This window comes from Camellia sinensis, chromosome 10 (assembly GCF_055761805.1).
Source record: "Camellia sinensis isolate YWXY chromosome 10, ASM5576180v1, whole genome shotgun sequence".
Classification (NCBI taxonomy): domain Eukaryota; kingdom Viridiplantae; phylum Streptophyta; class Magnoliopsida; order Ericales; family Theaceae; genus Camellia; species Camellia sinensis.
The window spans coordinates 68,919,193-68,934,006 of NC_138970.1; the positions used below are offsets into that span (position 1 = coordinate 68,919,193).

At 33.1% G+C, this 14,814-nt stretch overlaps 1 protein-coding gene across 7 annotated transcripts; it reads left to right on the forward strand.

The window, feature by feature from the left end:
- The first annotated feature begins 1,550 nt into the window (after window positions 1-1,550).
- LOC114302111 (uncharacterized) lies at window positions 1,551-14,134 on the forward strand. 7 transcript variants are annotated; one of them, XR_003643296.2, is made up of 5 exons: window positions 1,559-3,509; window positions 4,727-4,808; window positions 11,550-12,646; window positions 12,793-13,185; window positions 13,278-14,134. XR_003643296.2 is itself a non-coding variant. In XM_028247086.2 (3 exons), exons 1-2 carry the CDS (start codon window positions 1,638-1,640, stop codon window positions 3,489-3,491), a joined length of 1,578 nt encoding a protein of 525 aa, XP_028102887.2. In that variant the 5' UTR covers window positions 1,559-1,637; the 3' UTR covers window positions 3,492-3,509; window positions 4,727-5,299. The 7 variants fall into 7 exon arrangements, 3 of the variants coding, with proteins under 3 accessions (XP_028102885.2, XP_028102887.2, XP_028102886.2); XR_014342175.1 differs by lacking the exons at window positions 11,550-12,646; window positions 12,793-13,185; window positions 13,278-14,134 and adding an exon at window positions 4,919-5,299 and having other exon boundaries at window positions 1,559-1,713; window positions 1,990-3,509; XR_003643297.2 differs by lacking the exons at window positions 11,550-12,646; window positions 12,793-13,185; window positions 13,278-14,134 and adding an exon at window positions 6,050-6,350.
- Window positions 14,135-14,814: the final 680 nt, after the last annotated feature.

The following is a 14,814-nucleotide window of genomic DNA, read 5'->3' on the forward strand; positions in this document are numbered from 1 at the left end:
AATTGAAACAACTATACGTATGTATATAATCTACCCAAAAGTTAAAATGATAATTATTTTTTACCCTTAAATGATAATTATTTTTTATTTTTGTTTCTTAACCAAATTAATTTTTAATTTTTTAAAAAAAAATTCTAAAAATCAAACCACACATAGCCTAAAAATATTTTGATAAGTCATTTCTTACTTTGGTAACTTATTTAATTATTTGTTAATTTTACAATATTTTTACCATCTGAGGTATGTTTGGTAACCATTTTGTTTTTAGTTTTCAATTTATATTTACAAAAATTTAAAAAACTATCATAAAAACTTGTTTGATAATTTTTTTAGTTTATAAATGGTTGTCTGAATTTTTAAATTTGAGGAAAAAACGTAAATTCAAAAAATGAGTTTATGCTAGTTTTTAAACAAAAATTTAAAAATTTTACTAACAAAATTTTTTTCAATTAACTTTTTTTTCAAATAACTTTTTTTTTTCCAAATAATTTTTTTTCCAATTAATTTTATTTTTTTTCGATGATTTTTTTTTTCCAACTAGTACTAATCGAGGGGACATTTGGTAATACTACTTAAATCTTAGGGAGGAGATTGTAATTTCTAAAATGTGAGGGGTGTCAATGCAATTTACCCAGTGAGAGCAAATTGGTTTTTTAAAAAATTAAATTGCTGGGGGAATCTCTAATGAAATTTTAAACCTCAGGGGAGAGATGTAATTTCCAAAAGATGAGGGGGGAACTGTAATAAATATAAATCTCAGGGGGTGTCAGTGTAATTTACCTAAATAAAATAAATAAATTTTAAGAATTAAAGTAAAAAAAAAATCATTTTATATAGTTGATTATTATTTGCTATTATAAATTATTATTATTATTATATATATATTTAATATTGGTGTCAATTTTATAAAATAAAATTTATATATATTAAAAATTATATATATTTGATGTGAGTGTGTGAGTGTTGTGGGTGTGTGTCAGAGAGAAAGAGAGAGAGCAAGTGAGTGTGAGAAAGAAGAGTGTGAGTGCTAGTTTTGATTTTTTATTGAAAACGTGACGTTTTTACATTGTGGCCTAACAACGCTAATAGCAACCGTAAAAGCGTGGTTCGCAATCACGTTTTTTGAAAAAAAATAAATTTTACTTAAAAGCGTAATTTCTAACAACGTTTTATGTATAAATCAAAATTCCTTAAATGCGTGGTTTATAACCACACTTTCTTAATTAAAAGCGTAGTTTGTAATCACGTTTTTACAATTTTATAAATTTTTCGCGGAAGGGCCACAAAAACGGTGAAAGCGCGGTTTGTAATAACGTTTTAGCTTAGTTTGAGAATTCCGTCAAAACTAAGCCTAGTTTGAAAAATAAATTACTATTTTGACTTAATTTGAAAAAAGTCCTGCTAAATCGATCAAAATTTTAAAAGTTTAAGAGATAAATTGATATTATATAATGTCTGAGATTAAATTAAAAAAAAATGTAAAAATTTGAGACACAAAATGATATTTTTTCAATTTTTTTTTTTGTGAAAAATTTATAAATATTGTCAACAACTCCTCTCTCTCTCTCTCTCTCTCTCACTCTCACACTTCAGTCTCTCTTTCCTTCTCTCTCACTCACACAAACAGCTTGAAGAAGATGTCAAGAAGAGTTTCTGTTACTTTCATTATTGGACGAAGAACAAGAAGAATTGTTGATCATAATTGTCAAAAAGGTACAATATTTCCCTCTCTAATTAATCATCCCTCTTCATTCTTATTTGTTCTGTTTCGTTCTCTCTATACTACTACCCAAAACCCTAAAACTTTACCAACGCACCGATGCAATTCACGGCACAATGATCTGCAAGATGCTGTAAATTCCTTCAACTTCATGCTCCAAATGCGACCTTTGCCCCCCATTTCTCATTTCAACAAAGCTTTAGGTCCTCTTTTGAAATTGGGTCATTATGACATCGCTCTTCTTCTTATTGGGAAATTGCATTTTCTAGGCATTCAGGACAATTTCTACACCTTCAACATTGCTATTAACTGTTTTTGCCGCCTGAATCAAGTCGATTTTGGGTTCTCTCTTTTGGGTACCCTCTTCAAACGTGGTTATACACCCAATGTAACTACCTTCAACACTCTGTTAAATGGACTTATTTTGAACGATAAAACCCCTGAAGCTGTAGAGTTATTTAAGAAATTAATGAGAATGAGAGAAATTGAACCCGACGTGGTTATGTATGGAACCATTGTTAATGGGCTCTGCAGAACGGGGAACACTATTAGGGCTGTTAGTTTGCTTAGGATAATGGAAGAGGGAAGCTGTAAACCTGACACTGTAGTGTATAACACGGTCATTGACAGTCTTTGCAAGGATAGAATGGTGGATGATGCTATGAAACTCTTTTCTAAGATGAATGAACAAGGCATTTGTCAAGATGTTGTCACTTATACCTCTTTGATTCATGGCCTATGTAATTTTGGCCGGTGGAAGGAGGCTACCGGAATGTTTATAGAAATGTTGGATAGTGGTATTGCTCCGGATGTTCATACGTATAGTGTGTTGCTAGATGCATGTACCAAGGAAGGGGAGATGAAAGAGGCAGAGGGGATACTTGAAGTCATGATACAAAGAGGTCTGGATCCTGATGTAGTCACATACAGTACTCTAATGGATGGATATTGTTTGCAAGGCCACATCAAGGAAGTAATGAGAGTGTTCAATACCATGGTGGAGAGGGGCCTTCACCCTAATGTTTTTAGCTATAACATTCTAATCAATGGATATTGCAAGAAAATGAAAATAGATGAGGCTATGCATCTCTTTCAAGAACTGCCTCGAAGGGGTTTGCAACCTAACACCGAAACCTTCAATGCTATGCTACAGGGTTTGTTTCGATCAAGTAGATGTGGAGCTGCTCAAGAACTTTTTAATGAGATGCAAGCTGTAGGAATAATTCCAAATTCTCAAACTTATGGTATCTTATTGGATGGGTTGTGCAAAAATGGGCATATTTATGAAGCATTGTCATTATTCCACATGATGGAAAGCAACGGTTTACATCTTGATATTGTTAAGTATAATATCCTCATTGATGCATTCTGCAAGGATAAAAAGATTGAAACTGCAAGGGCTCTTTTCAGTAACCTTTCTTCCAAGGGCTTAGATCCTGATGTTAAGACATACACTATGATGATACAAGGTCTTTGTGAAGAAGGCCTACTGCATGAAGCTCAAGAGTTGTTTGTTAAAATGGAACATAATGGTTGTTTGCCAAATGATGTCACTTACAACACTATTATCCGAGGATTTATTGGACAACACAAGTGCTATGAGGCATTAATACTTGTTGAGGAAATGGTTCAAAGGGGTTTTTCAGCAAATGCTTCCAATTGTTCCTTGATCGTAGATATGCTCTCAACTAAAGGACAAGATCCTGCTCTTCGAGAAGTGATAAAGAAGTTCATGTCAAAAGATAGTCATGGAATGCATGATATTGAGTAAATTTCTTAAGATGTGAAGGTAAAGCTACACACATTAAAATATATATTATTAGGTGAAACTCCTTTCTTTTTTCTTTTTTTTTTTCTTGGTTATATATTGACATGGGCTTATACTTCTCCATCAACTATTTTGGACCTGTTGCTACATGACTTTGCAACATGTTTTCACATGTTGTAGATTCTTGTAGACTATTTGTTACCTCTCTCTCTCTCTCTCTGCAATATTTTAATTCACATGTAACAAATTCAAGTAGATTCTTTTTCAGTCCCCACTGAATAATGTACAAGTGGTCATTTCTTAGAGATTTAGGACCATTGACAGCCAATGGTACTTTTGGAGATTTCTTTTTTAGCTATGTGGTCATCAACTAGTTCTCTAAAGGAGAATTTATGGTCTTAGTAGTTGTACAAGATTATGACCTCGTTTGGGAACCCTCTTTTTTAGTCAAAAAGTCAAAAAGTTACTAAATTAGTCAAAAAGCCAACAACCCATACTAAAAAGTCAAAGATTCTCTTTTCTCTCTACTTTTTGCACATCTTTTCGTAAAAAGCCAAAAAGTCATCCCAAACATACTAGTTTTTTTTAGCTCATATTTTAGCCAAATAGCCAAAAAGTTACTAAATTAGCATGTTCCCAAACATGGCCTAAGATATCTTCGAATGTGGTGTTGGAAGAGGCATAACTGTTGTAGTATGCTAAATTGGGTACAAATTATAATCATTGTTGGTCTTTGTGCTCTATGAGATTTATACAAAGCTTGAGAGGATTTACATCATAGATGAGATTGTCATTGTCAAATAGAAGGGAAAAAAATAAAATAAAAATAATAATAATAATAATAATGAATAAATCCATTCAGAAGTTGCTACTCTTCCTGGTAGTGGGTGAGGCAATTCTCACCTTGTTTGAATGCCTATTGTTGTTTTATAATTTCCATTTATGTATCTTGTGCATTATGCCTCATAATTCTTTCACCCAGTCAAAATTTTTGATTCCCCTCTTCTGAAGGTTCATATCTCCGCCGCAGTGCTAAGAAACCCCCCTCACATACCTCGTTGCTGTTATAATTCATGGCAAGAGCAAATTCCTGTTGAATTGACAACTGTTCCTTTTCTTCTAAGCTATTCAAATACATATTATTGTTATATTATTCTATTGTATTTATTGGCACATATATTCTCATGTTGATTGTGATGACTGTCAGAAGTTCATTCATGTTTTTGCTCCAATTGAAGGTCATGTACTGGTAATTGACTTCATCAACTAGAGCATGAGCATGCTCTACAAAGCTAAAGCAAATGGGCCCTTAAGGATCAGGTTTGGACTCATCGATCTAGTTTTAATTTGCACCCTCATTCTCATAATGGTGCAGGACTTTGTTAAAGGACCCAGGTGCTGATTTTGGAGATTATTCAATTCCTTGATAGAGTTTTAAAGGCTGTATCATCTTGGACTGGGAAGGATCTCTTGTGGAATCAAGGAATTTGTGAAGCACCTGCAACTGCAGGAGATTGATTTTTGCTGTTTGTTTCCTTTCCTCATACAAGGCAAAAGTCTAAGCTTAATTCCTCATCATTACATCCCAAGGGTAGCAGCCTTTTTCAGCACCACAAGCATAAAATTATTATTATTTTTATTTGAGTAAATTACACATACACAGACCTCCCTTGAGGTTTCTGACAATTTCAAAATCTGTCCTTGTTATTTTTGAAATGAGTTATGACACTACTGTGTTAACGGAAAACATTTTTTTAAAACTATTTTGCTTGTAATCATAATGTTATATAAAATTCATTTTTATCGTCAAATTCAATGAATTTTGAGAAGACAAATATACCATGAATGCCTCAATTTATCAGCTGAAGCCATCCATCATAAACTCGGAAAAACTTTGTTTCATCTATTTGTTTGAACTCCTAAGTCTATATGTATGTGTACAATGTACATAGATATATATTTGAAACTATAGTAAGAGTCTTGTTTTATTATTGTTTTCATTCTATGTTCATTTTGGATTTCTCATCGTCCTTACAGGGCATTCATTTGGAACAATAAGACTCATGTATGCTAGTCGATTGTTAGCATTTGGATGCCCCTTGTGCTCATAAACATGTAACATGTCCATACATCTTAATGATTGGTAGTTTTTAAGTTCTATTCCTGGGAGCTTCTTGAAGATCAAATTGAAATATTAGAGCTTGAAAAATGCTTTGAATTAACCCAAGTAGATTATCAATAGCCATTATGGTGATCTGGAGTTGCAAGGCTATAGAAATTGCATCTTTGAACAACACCAACATTACAAGGAAAAAGATTAGAAAAAGAAAAATTAAAAAAGGAAACAAGTGACATAATAAGAATCAAGTCTATGTATTTAGAAATTTGATTTCTCTCTCTCCCCCCCTCTCTCTCTGCAGGTAGGAACAGAGAGAATAAACTTCAATTCATATAATCTGATGAATTTACGACTGTCCCTTTTTCTTCTAAGCAATTCATATACTGTAGTATTTCCATATCCTTCTGTTGATACTTACTGACATTCTATGCTGTAATTGAAGGGCATGCATTGGTGGTTTATCAACTGCACAAATATTTCATTATGCTAGGAAGAAAATTTGCACATTTAGCTGCAAATTCACCATCAGGGTTTAGTATTACATTAGGTATGTTCTAGAGATGAATAAAAGCCCTTTAGATTTCAATTGATTGTCTAGCCAATATGTGTTTAATTGCGAGAGTTCCCTTCGTAGTAGAGATTTTGTAACGCAATAATATTACGGTTAGCTTAAAGGTAACTTTGCTGGCTTCTTAACAACAACAACAACAACAACAACAAAAAAAAAAAAAAAAAAAAAAGAAGTGATCTTTATTAGTCACCCTTTTGACTTAGAGCTAGTGGACTTCATACTAAGCTCCTGTATATTTATAATTGCAAATATGCTATTCTTCTTCATTCTCCCCCAGGAGATTGCCATGTTCAATGCAAATGCTCATTTGATACATCGTTAAATAATAAATATAGATGCAGCTACCGCCTGAAAACATACATCTATTTTGTGCTGGTAAGAGAGGTGAAATTGATGTTTCCGGGTTGATGTTAATAAAGGCTTTATGGCAACATCCTTCAACAGATCTGTCTTGTAAATAAACTTTCCCGGGTTTCTACACAAATAGGAGAACAAGTATTGATACTAAACTGGTGGGTGCATGGGAGTAATTCAGACCTTTTGCATTTGCAATGATTCTAAATGTAGCTAATTTCCTTGGTAGAAATAGTATATTCTTGGTTTTCTTAGTCTTTACCCACTGAAGCTTTGAACCACTCAGCTTAAAAGGCATGGCATTACAAGATTTTTTTTTAATTTTAAACTGCTTTTCAGCAAATTATGATCTCTCAAATGGTTCTTGGAGATTCTCTTTGTCATATTTTTGATGAGAGATTGCTTATAAGAATTTTCTTCTTATGAATTTATTGTCAGTTTAGATTTTTAAAATTGGTGATGGAATTTTTGTTATGAAATTATCTATCTTATTCCATGCCTTCAAAGTTGCTTCAATGTTGGCATGCCCATCATTCTTTTTTTTTTTTTGGTTCTGCATGGGGTCTGTGTGTGAATGAACCATTGTTGTGCAAGACATATATCTTTGGAAAGAACAAAAGAAAATCTTTTTGGGGACTTCCAAATGTTCTCAGGTTTACTCTCTAGATTTTCATCAAAAATTGGTTTTTGAGTTGAAGCTTCATTTGCTCAAATTAGTTTATCCTTTCAAAATTGGTATTTTCAATGATGGCAAATCAAAGAAATATTACATCATTTTTTTATTTTGTATTTTTTTACAATTTGGCTAGAGTTTTGAAGCAATTTATGAAAAGTTAGTGAATATTTATTGCATTTATCTCATGCAATGGAGCTGTCAACACCGCCGTTAAAGAAGTCATAGCCGCGTAAGGATCCTCTAGAGTGGATCCTCTAGAGTGATCTCCTAAAGTGTCTGATCGGACGGTTGTGATTAAAACTCACCAAAACGACGTCGTTTTGGTGAGTTTTTTCCAAAAAAAAAAAAAAAAAAAAAAAAACACTGAAATTCGGGGGTTTCAAAATTCCCCCAGATGAAGATGAAGAACTATACAGACGGAAATCAGCACCGCGCAATTCCGGTGAAGGTTGAGCAAGGATCTGGTAGGGTGAAGTCTCAGGTGGAGAAGAAATCAGGAGGAGGAGAGAGTGAGGTCTGACCATTCTGTGAGAGAGAGAGAGATTTGAGTTTGAAAAAACAGGTTTGAGTTTGAAAAAACAGGGGTCTAAGTGTTAATAAGGAATATTCAATAAAAGTGATAGTGAGTGAGGTTGGTTTTAGAAGTTCACAGAAACACCTTCGAGTTCAAAAAATCTATCTCTCTCTCTCTCTCTCTCTCTACATATTTATATATATACGTACTGTTGTTTGAGAGGGTTGGTGTGAAAGAATCAACAATGGGAACGATTGAAAGAAAATCATCAATTGAGAATGCGCCTCGGACTCTCAGCATGAATCAAATCCAATTTGCAAGGGTAACTTTCTAACTTATATGTTTCTCTGTTAGTAATGGTTCCAGATTTGTGTGGACATGAGCGATAGAGACAACAAAGAAACAGGGATAGGCGTGAGGGACGAAGAAACGCGTGCAAACCCACAACAACAGATCAGCACCGTCGAATCTTTCCGTCTGTATTGTTCTTCATCTTCATCTGGGGAGAATTTTGAAATCCCCGAATTTCAGTTTTTTTTTTTTTTTTTTTTTTTTTTTTTTTGGGAAAAAACTCACCAAAACGACGTCGTTTTGGTGAGTTTTATTCACAGCCGTCCGATCAGGCACTTTAGGAGATCACTCTAGAGGATCCACTCTAGAGGATCCTTACGCGTCATAGCCAGCCATTTAGCCAACCTTTGTGGGTTCAAGAGATTAACATATTATGTAGCGTTTGGTAGGGTTTTAGAATTATGATTTGAGTGTGGAGTCGTATTTTGAGTTTGTAAGTTTTTAAATTATGATTTTAAAAAAAAAAATTTGTTTTGTTATGAGTTTTGAAAAGATATTTGAATTGAGTTTTAAATTTTTGAAATGAATTTTTAAATTAGAAAAGTTGTTTGATTTAAAAACTCATAACTCATAATTAAAAACGCAATTTAAAATTCTATTTAAAGTTTATAACCAAATTTTTTTTAAAATTCAATTAAAAAAAAATAATTATTGATAAAAATAATTTTTTATTTAAAAAATTTTGAAAATATTTTTTATGCAAAATATAAAATAATATGTATTATTTTTTGTTAAAAAAAAAATCAAGCAGAAACTCTCATTTTTTTTTTTTTTTTTTTTATCAATATAACAGGTGCCCATTGTCCATAAAAAAAAAAAAAAAGAATATTATTCCGATCAACTGGCCGGATGACTAGCTAGATGTTCAGGAGGAGGATTGGGTAGATCCAATCCGCTCTTTTCAAAATTCAAAATTCAAAAAATTGTCTACTTTCCAAACATGATCTGAAATGAGTTTTGGAATTTGACGTTGAAATCAATTTTTGAAAATTTAAACCAGACAAAGCATTGAAAAATACACTGAAATCATATTTCCAAAACTGCTCCAAACACTGCCTTAATTTTTCAACACGTAATCAAAACTCTATTTCAAACTTTATCATTGCTTGTTAAAAAATCATTACCCCTATTTTAGTCCTGCTTCAGTGCTTTGCTCCACAACTTTGGAATTTTTTTTTAAAATTTTTTTTATTACCGTCGCTGCTGGGTAGTCCTCGTCCATGATAAAAAGCAACCAAATATTGATTTCTTTACTATTTGTGTGCTCAGCCCCTTTAATAAATAACAACTCGACTAAATTTAAGAGAATGATGAGGTTGTATGGTTGAATAGATAATTTAGTTTTATCAATTTCCTAACAAGTGTTGATAAGTTTTGGTAGTGTTGACACTAATTTTTGATAAGATTTGTTTGTGTCAATACTAATTTTTGACAAGTTTTTCTAATGCCGACACTACTTTTTTTTTATTATAAGATTTGGTAGTGTTAATACTCATTTTTGATAAGTTTTTCTAGTGTTGGCATTAATTTTTTTTTATAAGATTTGCAAGTGTCTATACTAATTTTTGATAACTTTTACTAGGGGTTGTTTGGGATGATCTAAATAAGTACACTTTTTGACTTTTTATGAAATATGGGTTGGGTTTGGATTGGGTTTGAAGTGATGTGTTAGAGAGGTGGTGTGACTTAAATAAGATGATGTGACTTTTTGACTTTTTGTCTTTTTCAAGACATGCCAAACTTGGCCTAGTATTGCCACTTAACACTAGTGTCGTTACTAATCTTTTATTCGTTTTGCTAGTGTTAATAATAGTGTTGATACTAATTTTTAGTAAGGTTTGCTAGTGTTGGTTTTAGTGTTGACACTAGTGTTGACATAATTTTTTATAAGATTTCCTAGTGTAGACAGACAATAGTGTTAACGCTAATTTTTTATTTGATTTGATTTGATTTGCTTTGCTTTGCTAGTGTTGGCACTAATTTTTGATAAACTGTTGACATTAATTTTTATAAGATTTGTTAGTGTCAACACTAATTAATGAATTGTTTAATGAGTTGGTGGGCCAGATAATTTAGTTGATGTGTTGCTAATTTGTTTATTGTAGAACACACATACTAAAATTTAATCATACATTTATAAGCTTAATGTGACTCACTTTTGCCATTATTATACACTTTAACACATTTTTTTAACTATTCCATCAGAGGTGTTCTTAATATCTACGTTGATAGCTTATGTTAAAATAATTTTAAAATATTATAATTTTTTATTATATTTAATTTCATACATGTATAACTTTATAAAATTTCTCATGCCCTGGGGAATTTTAGCAAAATCCATAATAAATTTGATAAAATAGTCATAATAAATATTGATAAATTATTTGGGAAAATTAAAAAAAAAATAAATTTAAGATTTGATCATATAACGAAATAAACCTTGAATTTTTAATTTTATCAATTTAAACCTAAATTTTGTAATTTATTTTTAATCTAAATCATTTACCTATTGACTAAAATTGACAAAAAAAATGGTATTTTAATCATTATATTCAATATAGGTATATGAAAAATGTTTAAAATATATATATATATATATATATCTTTTACTGAGTTTAGTAACTAAAATATTTTTTTTCCTTTAAATTTACCTAACAAAAATATGCAAATAGTTCAAATTAAAAACAAATAAAAAAATTAAGATTTAAATTAACAAAATTAAAAACTCAGAATTTATCTGAGATTTTTTTTTTTTTTTTTTTTTTTTGGAGAAAATTACTCATAAATCCCATTTGGAGAAGTGTTGTTCCGCTTGGTCCTAAAAGTTTTCTTTTAAATCGTTTGGTCCTATTTATTTTTGGTATGTTGTATTTATTTGATTTTGGGGTTTTGGAGTTACATGTTTGCTTTTGTATTTGGTTTTGTTTTGATTTGTTTTTTGATGTGAGGCGTGCGTGGGTAAGATATGCTATTAAGTTTCTATTCTTTGAGGGGATTTTGAGGGAGTGATTTCTGGGATTTTTGGTGTTACTACGTTGGTGTGGTTGGGTTGATATGGGAGCTCTGTTTTGGCTGAAGCGATTGGTGACTGTTGCTTATTTGTTGTTATTGCTTCTAGGTAAGGTTTTGCTGAAATGCTGGATGAATTCTTTAAGGTGAGTTTACATGTTGGTTGTTTTTGATTCATTGTGTTTGTTTGAGGTTTCATTTCGGTGGGTGTGTCAGATTCTGGTAGTGACGTTGTTAATGTTACATTGCTATTTGTTTTGATGTTATTCTGTTGTCTATTGGGGGATGTGTTGTGTCATCATATGGAGCCCATGGTGACCAGTCTGATTGTGAATGTTACGTTGCTATTTTTCTAGCGTTTATTTTATTTTATTTTCTATATGGGGGATGCGTTGTGTCATATCATAGAGCAAATGTTTGTCATTCGGGTCGTGTAACACAATGGTTTTTTTGTTTTTTAATTATAGGTATGGAGTTTGTAGTGTTGTTGTTGTGTACTTACGGACAAACCAATGTGGTTGTTCATCTTAATCAAGCATTCACATTTGCATAGTTGGTTGATGGTGTGTATAGGAAGTTTGATTGTTTGGTACCTGGGTAGGTGTATTTTTGTTCAACATTCCTAGATACAACAAGTTTAAGGTTGTTTGTGTCGGCGATGCTCAGAACATGTTGACCCTTGAGAAGTCGTTCGGCATTGATCATATCGATGTGCTTATTCAAACGTAGAGTGACAGTCTAGGCGTTATATGTGGGCTAGCAGATTCTTCCAATGTTAGTGATTGTGATAACAGTAAGGGGCTGATGTATGACATAGAAGACAGGGCGGATTTGTTGCTGTTATATTGTCTTCATAAATCAAAGATGTTTTTGTTTGCTGGATTGGCTTATGGTATTAGACATATTGGCCAATCTTTTTAGGGCAGCACACACGAATTTTGGACGGTACTTTGCAAGTATTCTGTCGAATATGAGTATCAGTTTAAGTACATTAAGAATGACTCCGTATGGATCACAATTGTGTGTAAGTTTGCAACGTCAACTGGTTGTTCGTGGTTGGTTCACACAAGGGTGGCGACGTTGAATGGGTTGTTTTGTTTGAAGAGGTTTAACAGCTTACATTCATGTGGTGCTGCTGTACGTATGTACAGGAGCCTGCGTACAGGTTTAGATTTGGTGTTTGATGTCATTGCAAATCGTGTACATGGATAGCCGCTCACCCACCTGATGGACTTGTTGTTCGATATGAAAAATGATTACGGGTTGGACATTAGTTACCAGGTTGCCTGGTTGGGGGTGGAGAAAGTGAGAGGTGAAATATATGGAGATTATGCAATATCGTTCAACCAACTCAGGTGGTATGGCAATGCAATTATTGAGAACAATTAGTTACATCAATTTGGAATTCAATCAACAAATTGGGAGGTTCGTAAGATATTTTATTTCTTTTCAAGCATGCATAGATGGGTTCAACCATTGCTTGCTTTTGCTTCTTGATAGTACGGTTTGAAGGTGAGGTTCAAGGGGAATTTGCTCGCGGCAACAACTAAGGATGGTAACCAAGGTTTGGGTTTGCATTTTTCTAAGTGTTATTGCCCTTTTTTCCAATTTCACCATACTGTCACAATTCACATACAACAACATATGAGTCATATTGGGTTAATCAATACCAGTGCTTCATGTACATTTTCTAACAGGCAATTTCCGCAGGTTGGTTCCCGGTCCTTTTGCTATCGTTGATTCTGAAAATGCATCTAACTGGGAGTGGTTCTTGCATTAGTGATCAAAAATTGTGGCTGTAGCAGGACGTCGACGTTTATCCAATTGTAATGCTGGCCTCTTGCAGTCAATTCTTACTGTTTTTTTTTCGACACATCACACATTTTGTTTGTTACATCTTGAAATGAATTTACGAGACCAGATGAAATATGTGAATATGGACCAAAAAATTAGGTTAATGTGCAAGTTACGATAATGGGCTTATGCGCGTACAGTACCGTCTTTTAACTAGAATATCAAGATATTGAAACAATGTAGCCCAACAGTGGTTGGAAATTTCTTAAAAGATTTGCATCCAAAACATTGGGCCAATGCGTATTTCAGGTATCGTTTACTAACATTAAAATGTCAACATTTATGAATAAATAACATCTAACACTCATATCGGTAATTATTTCCTTTCACAATGAGTGCAGGTATGGTGAGATGTTGTCTAATGTAGCCGAGTCGTTCAACAATTGGATTCGAAAAGCTCGTCATCTCCCCATTACTTAGTTGGTGGATGCAATTAGGGGTCAAATCATGGAGCAAATGGTGAAGCATAAAGCTAAATGTTGCATGTAGGTTAGAGAGCTTTGCCCGAAGATGGAAAAAAATTTGGACTCCGTGTTTAAAAATAGCAAGTTGTGGATTGTTAGTCAAGTCAACGAGAATGTGTTTGAGGTTCTCTAGCACCCATCTATGTCGGTCGATATCAACATGCCTACATGTTTGCATTTCCAGTGGCAATTGAATGGTTTTCTATGTTCCCACACGGTTATTGCATTTCGGAATAATGGCAGAAACATATACGACTACGTCGACCAGTTCTTCCATGTTAAGGAGTTTAGGGTAGCGTATTCTGGGGCTATTCACCCAATTCCTATGGTGGGAAAACCCAAGTTCAATAGGGCAGATTACCTAATTGCACCACCTATTGTTAAGCGACCACCCAAAGGCCCACACGGAAGAAGATTCCATAAAAAAGGTGAGGTTATGCTACGCATTCATTGCGGCCAATGTGGCAAAATCGGAAACCATAACAGGAAAACATCTAAGGAATTGAAGTAATGCATCGACACGTACAGTTGACAGAATGATCGCGATTTTCTATCACCGAACATCACATATTTTACTCTGCCATTTATGTTCACATTTTTTTCACATTTAATGACATCGTTTGTGTTTAGTCTAATAGAAGTTTATGACATTCTACTTATTCTTATTATGGGTTGCTCAATTTGAGAATTACACGTTATTAAGTAAAGGTCAATTTCGCGGGCTTTTCAATTTTTTTTAGAATTCCTCATTGTCTTTACTAGATCATTAAATCATTAGTTTCGCCGCATATGTGAAAAAAAAAAAATAGTTTTTTTGTGTGCCACATGTAAGTGTTTTGACATACTAGTTTGTGGTACATTATTAGTATATGTCAACATGTATTTGCTTTGCTGTTAGTTTAAGTTACCAAACATCCCAGTCGTTGTACGTCACATCAAAAACATATCGAGTGTGGGTTGCGAACAAAGAGTTAATGTTCATTTTGGCAAATTGATTTGTTTGTTACATCATTCTGTTCAAATCCTTTCAGGGGGGTGGGTTGCGAACAATGAGGTGCCATTCAATTTTAGCATGTCTGTTTGTGTTTTAACAATGAGGTGCCGTTTAATATTCAAGCTATTCCATTTTAGTCCTGCTGGAATGCGTAAATGTGCCTACTACCATATATGGAATTCCTTTGTATCACCGTGTCATATAACGACCATTACAACATACACTATGGGTGCCTTCCGAATTCACATTACCTTCACATCATCTGTTCACAAAATACGACCAGAAATAACCAAAACATCATATTATCTCCATTATGGTAAATAAAATTCCACCAATCGACAATGTTCGTTGGAGATTAAATAACAATTAAGCCTACCAACATAATGAAAATGTTCATCTAACATAAAAGTATAATACCAT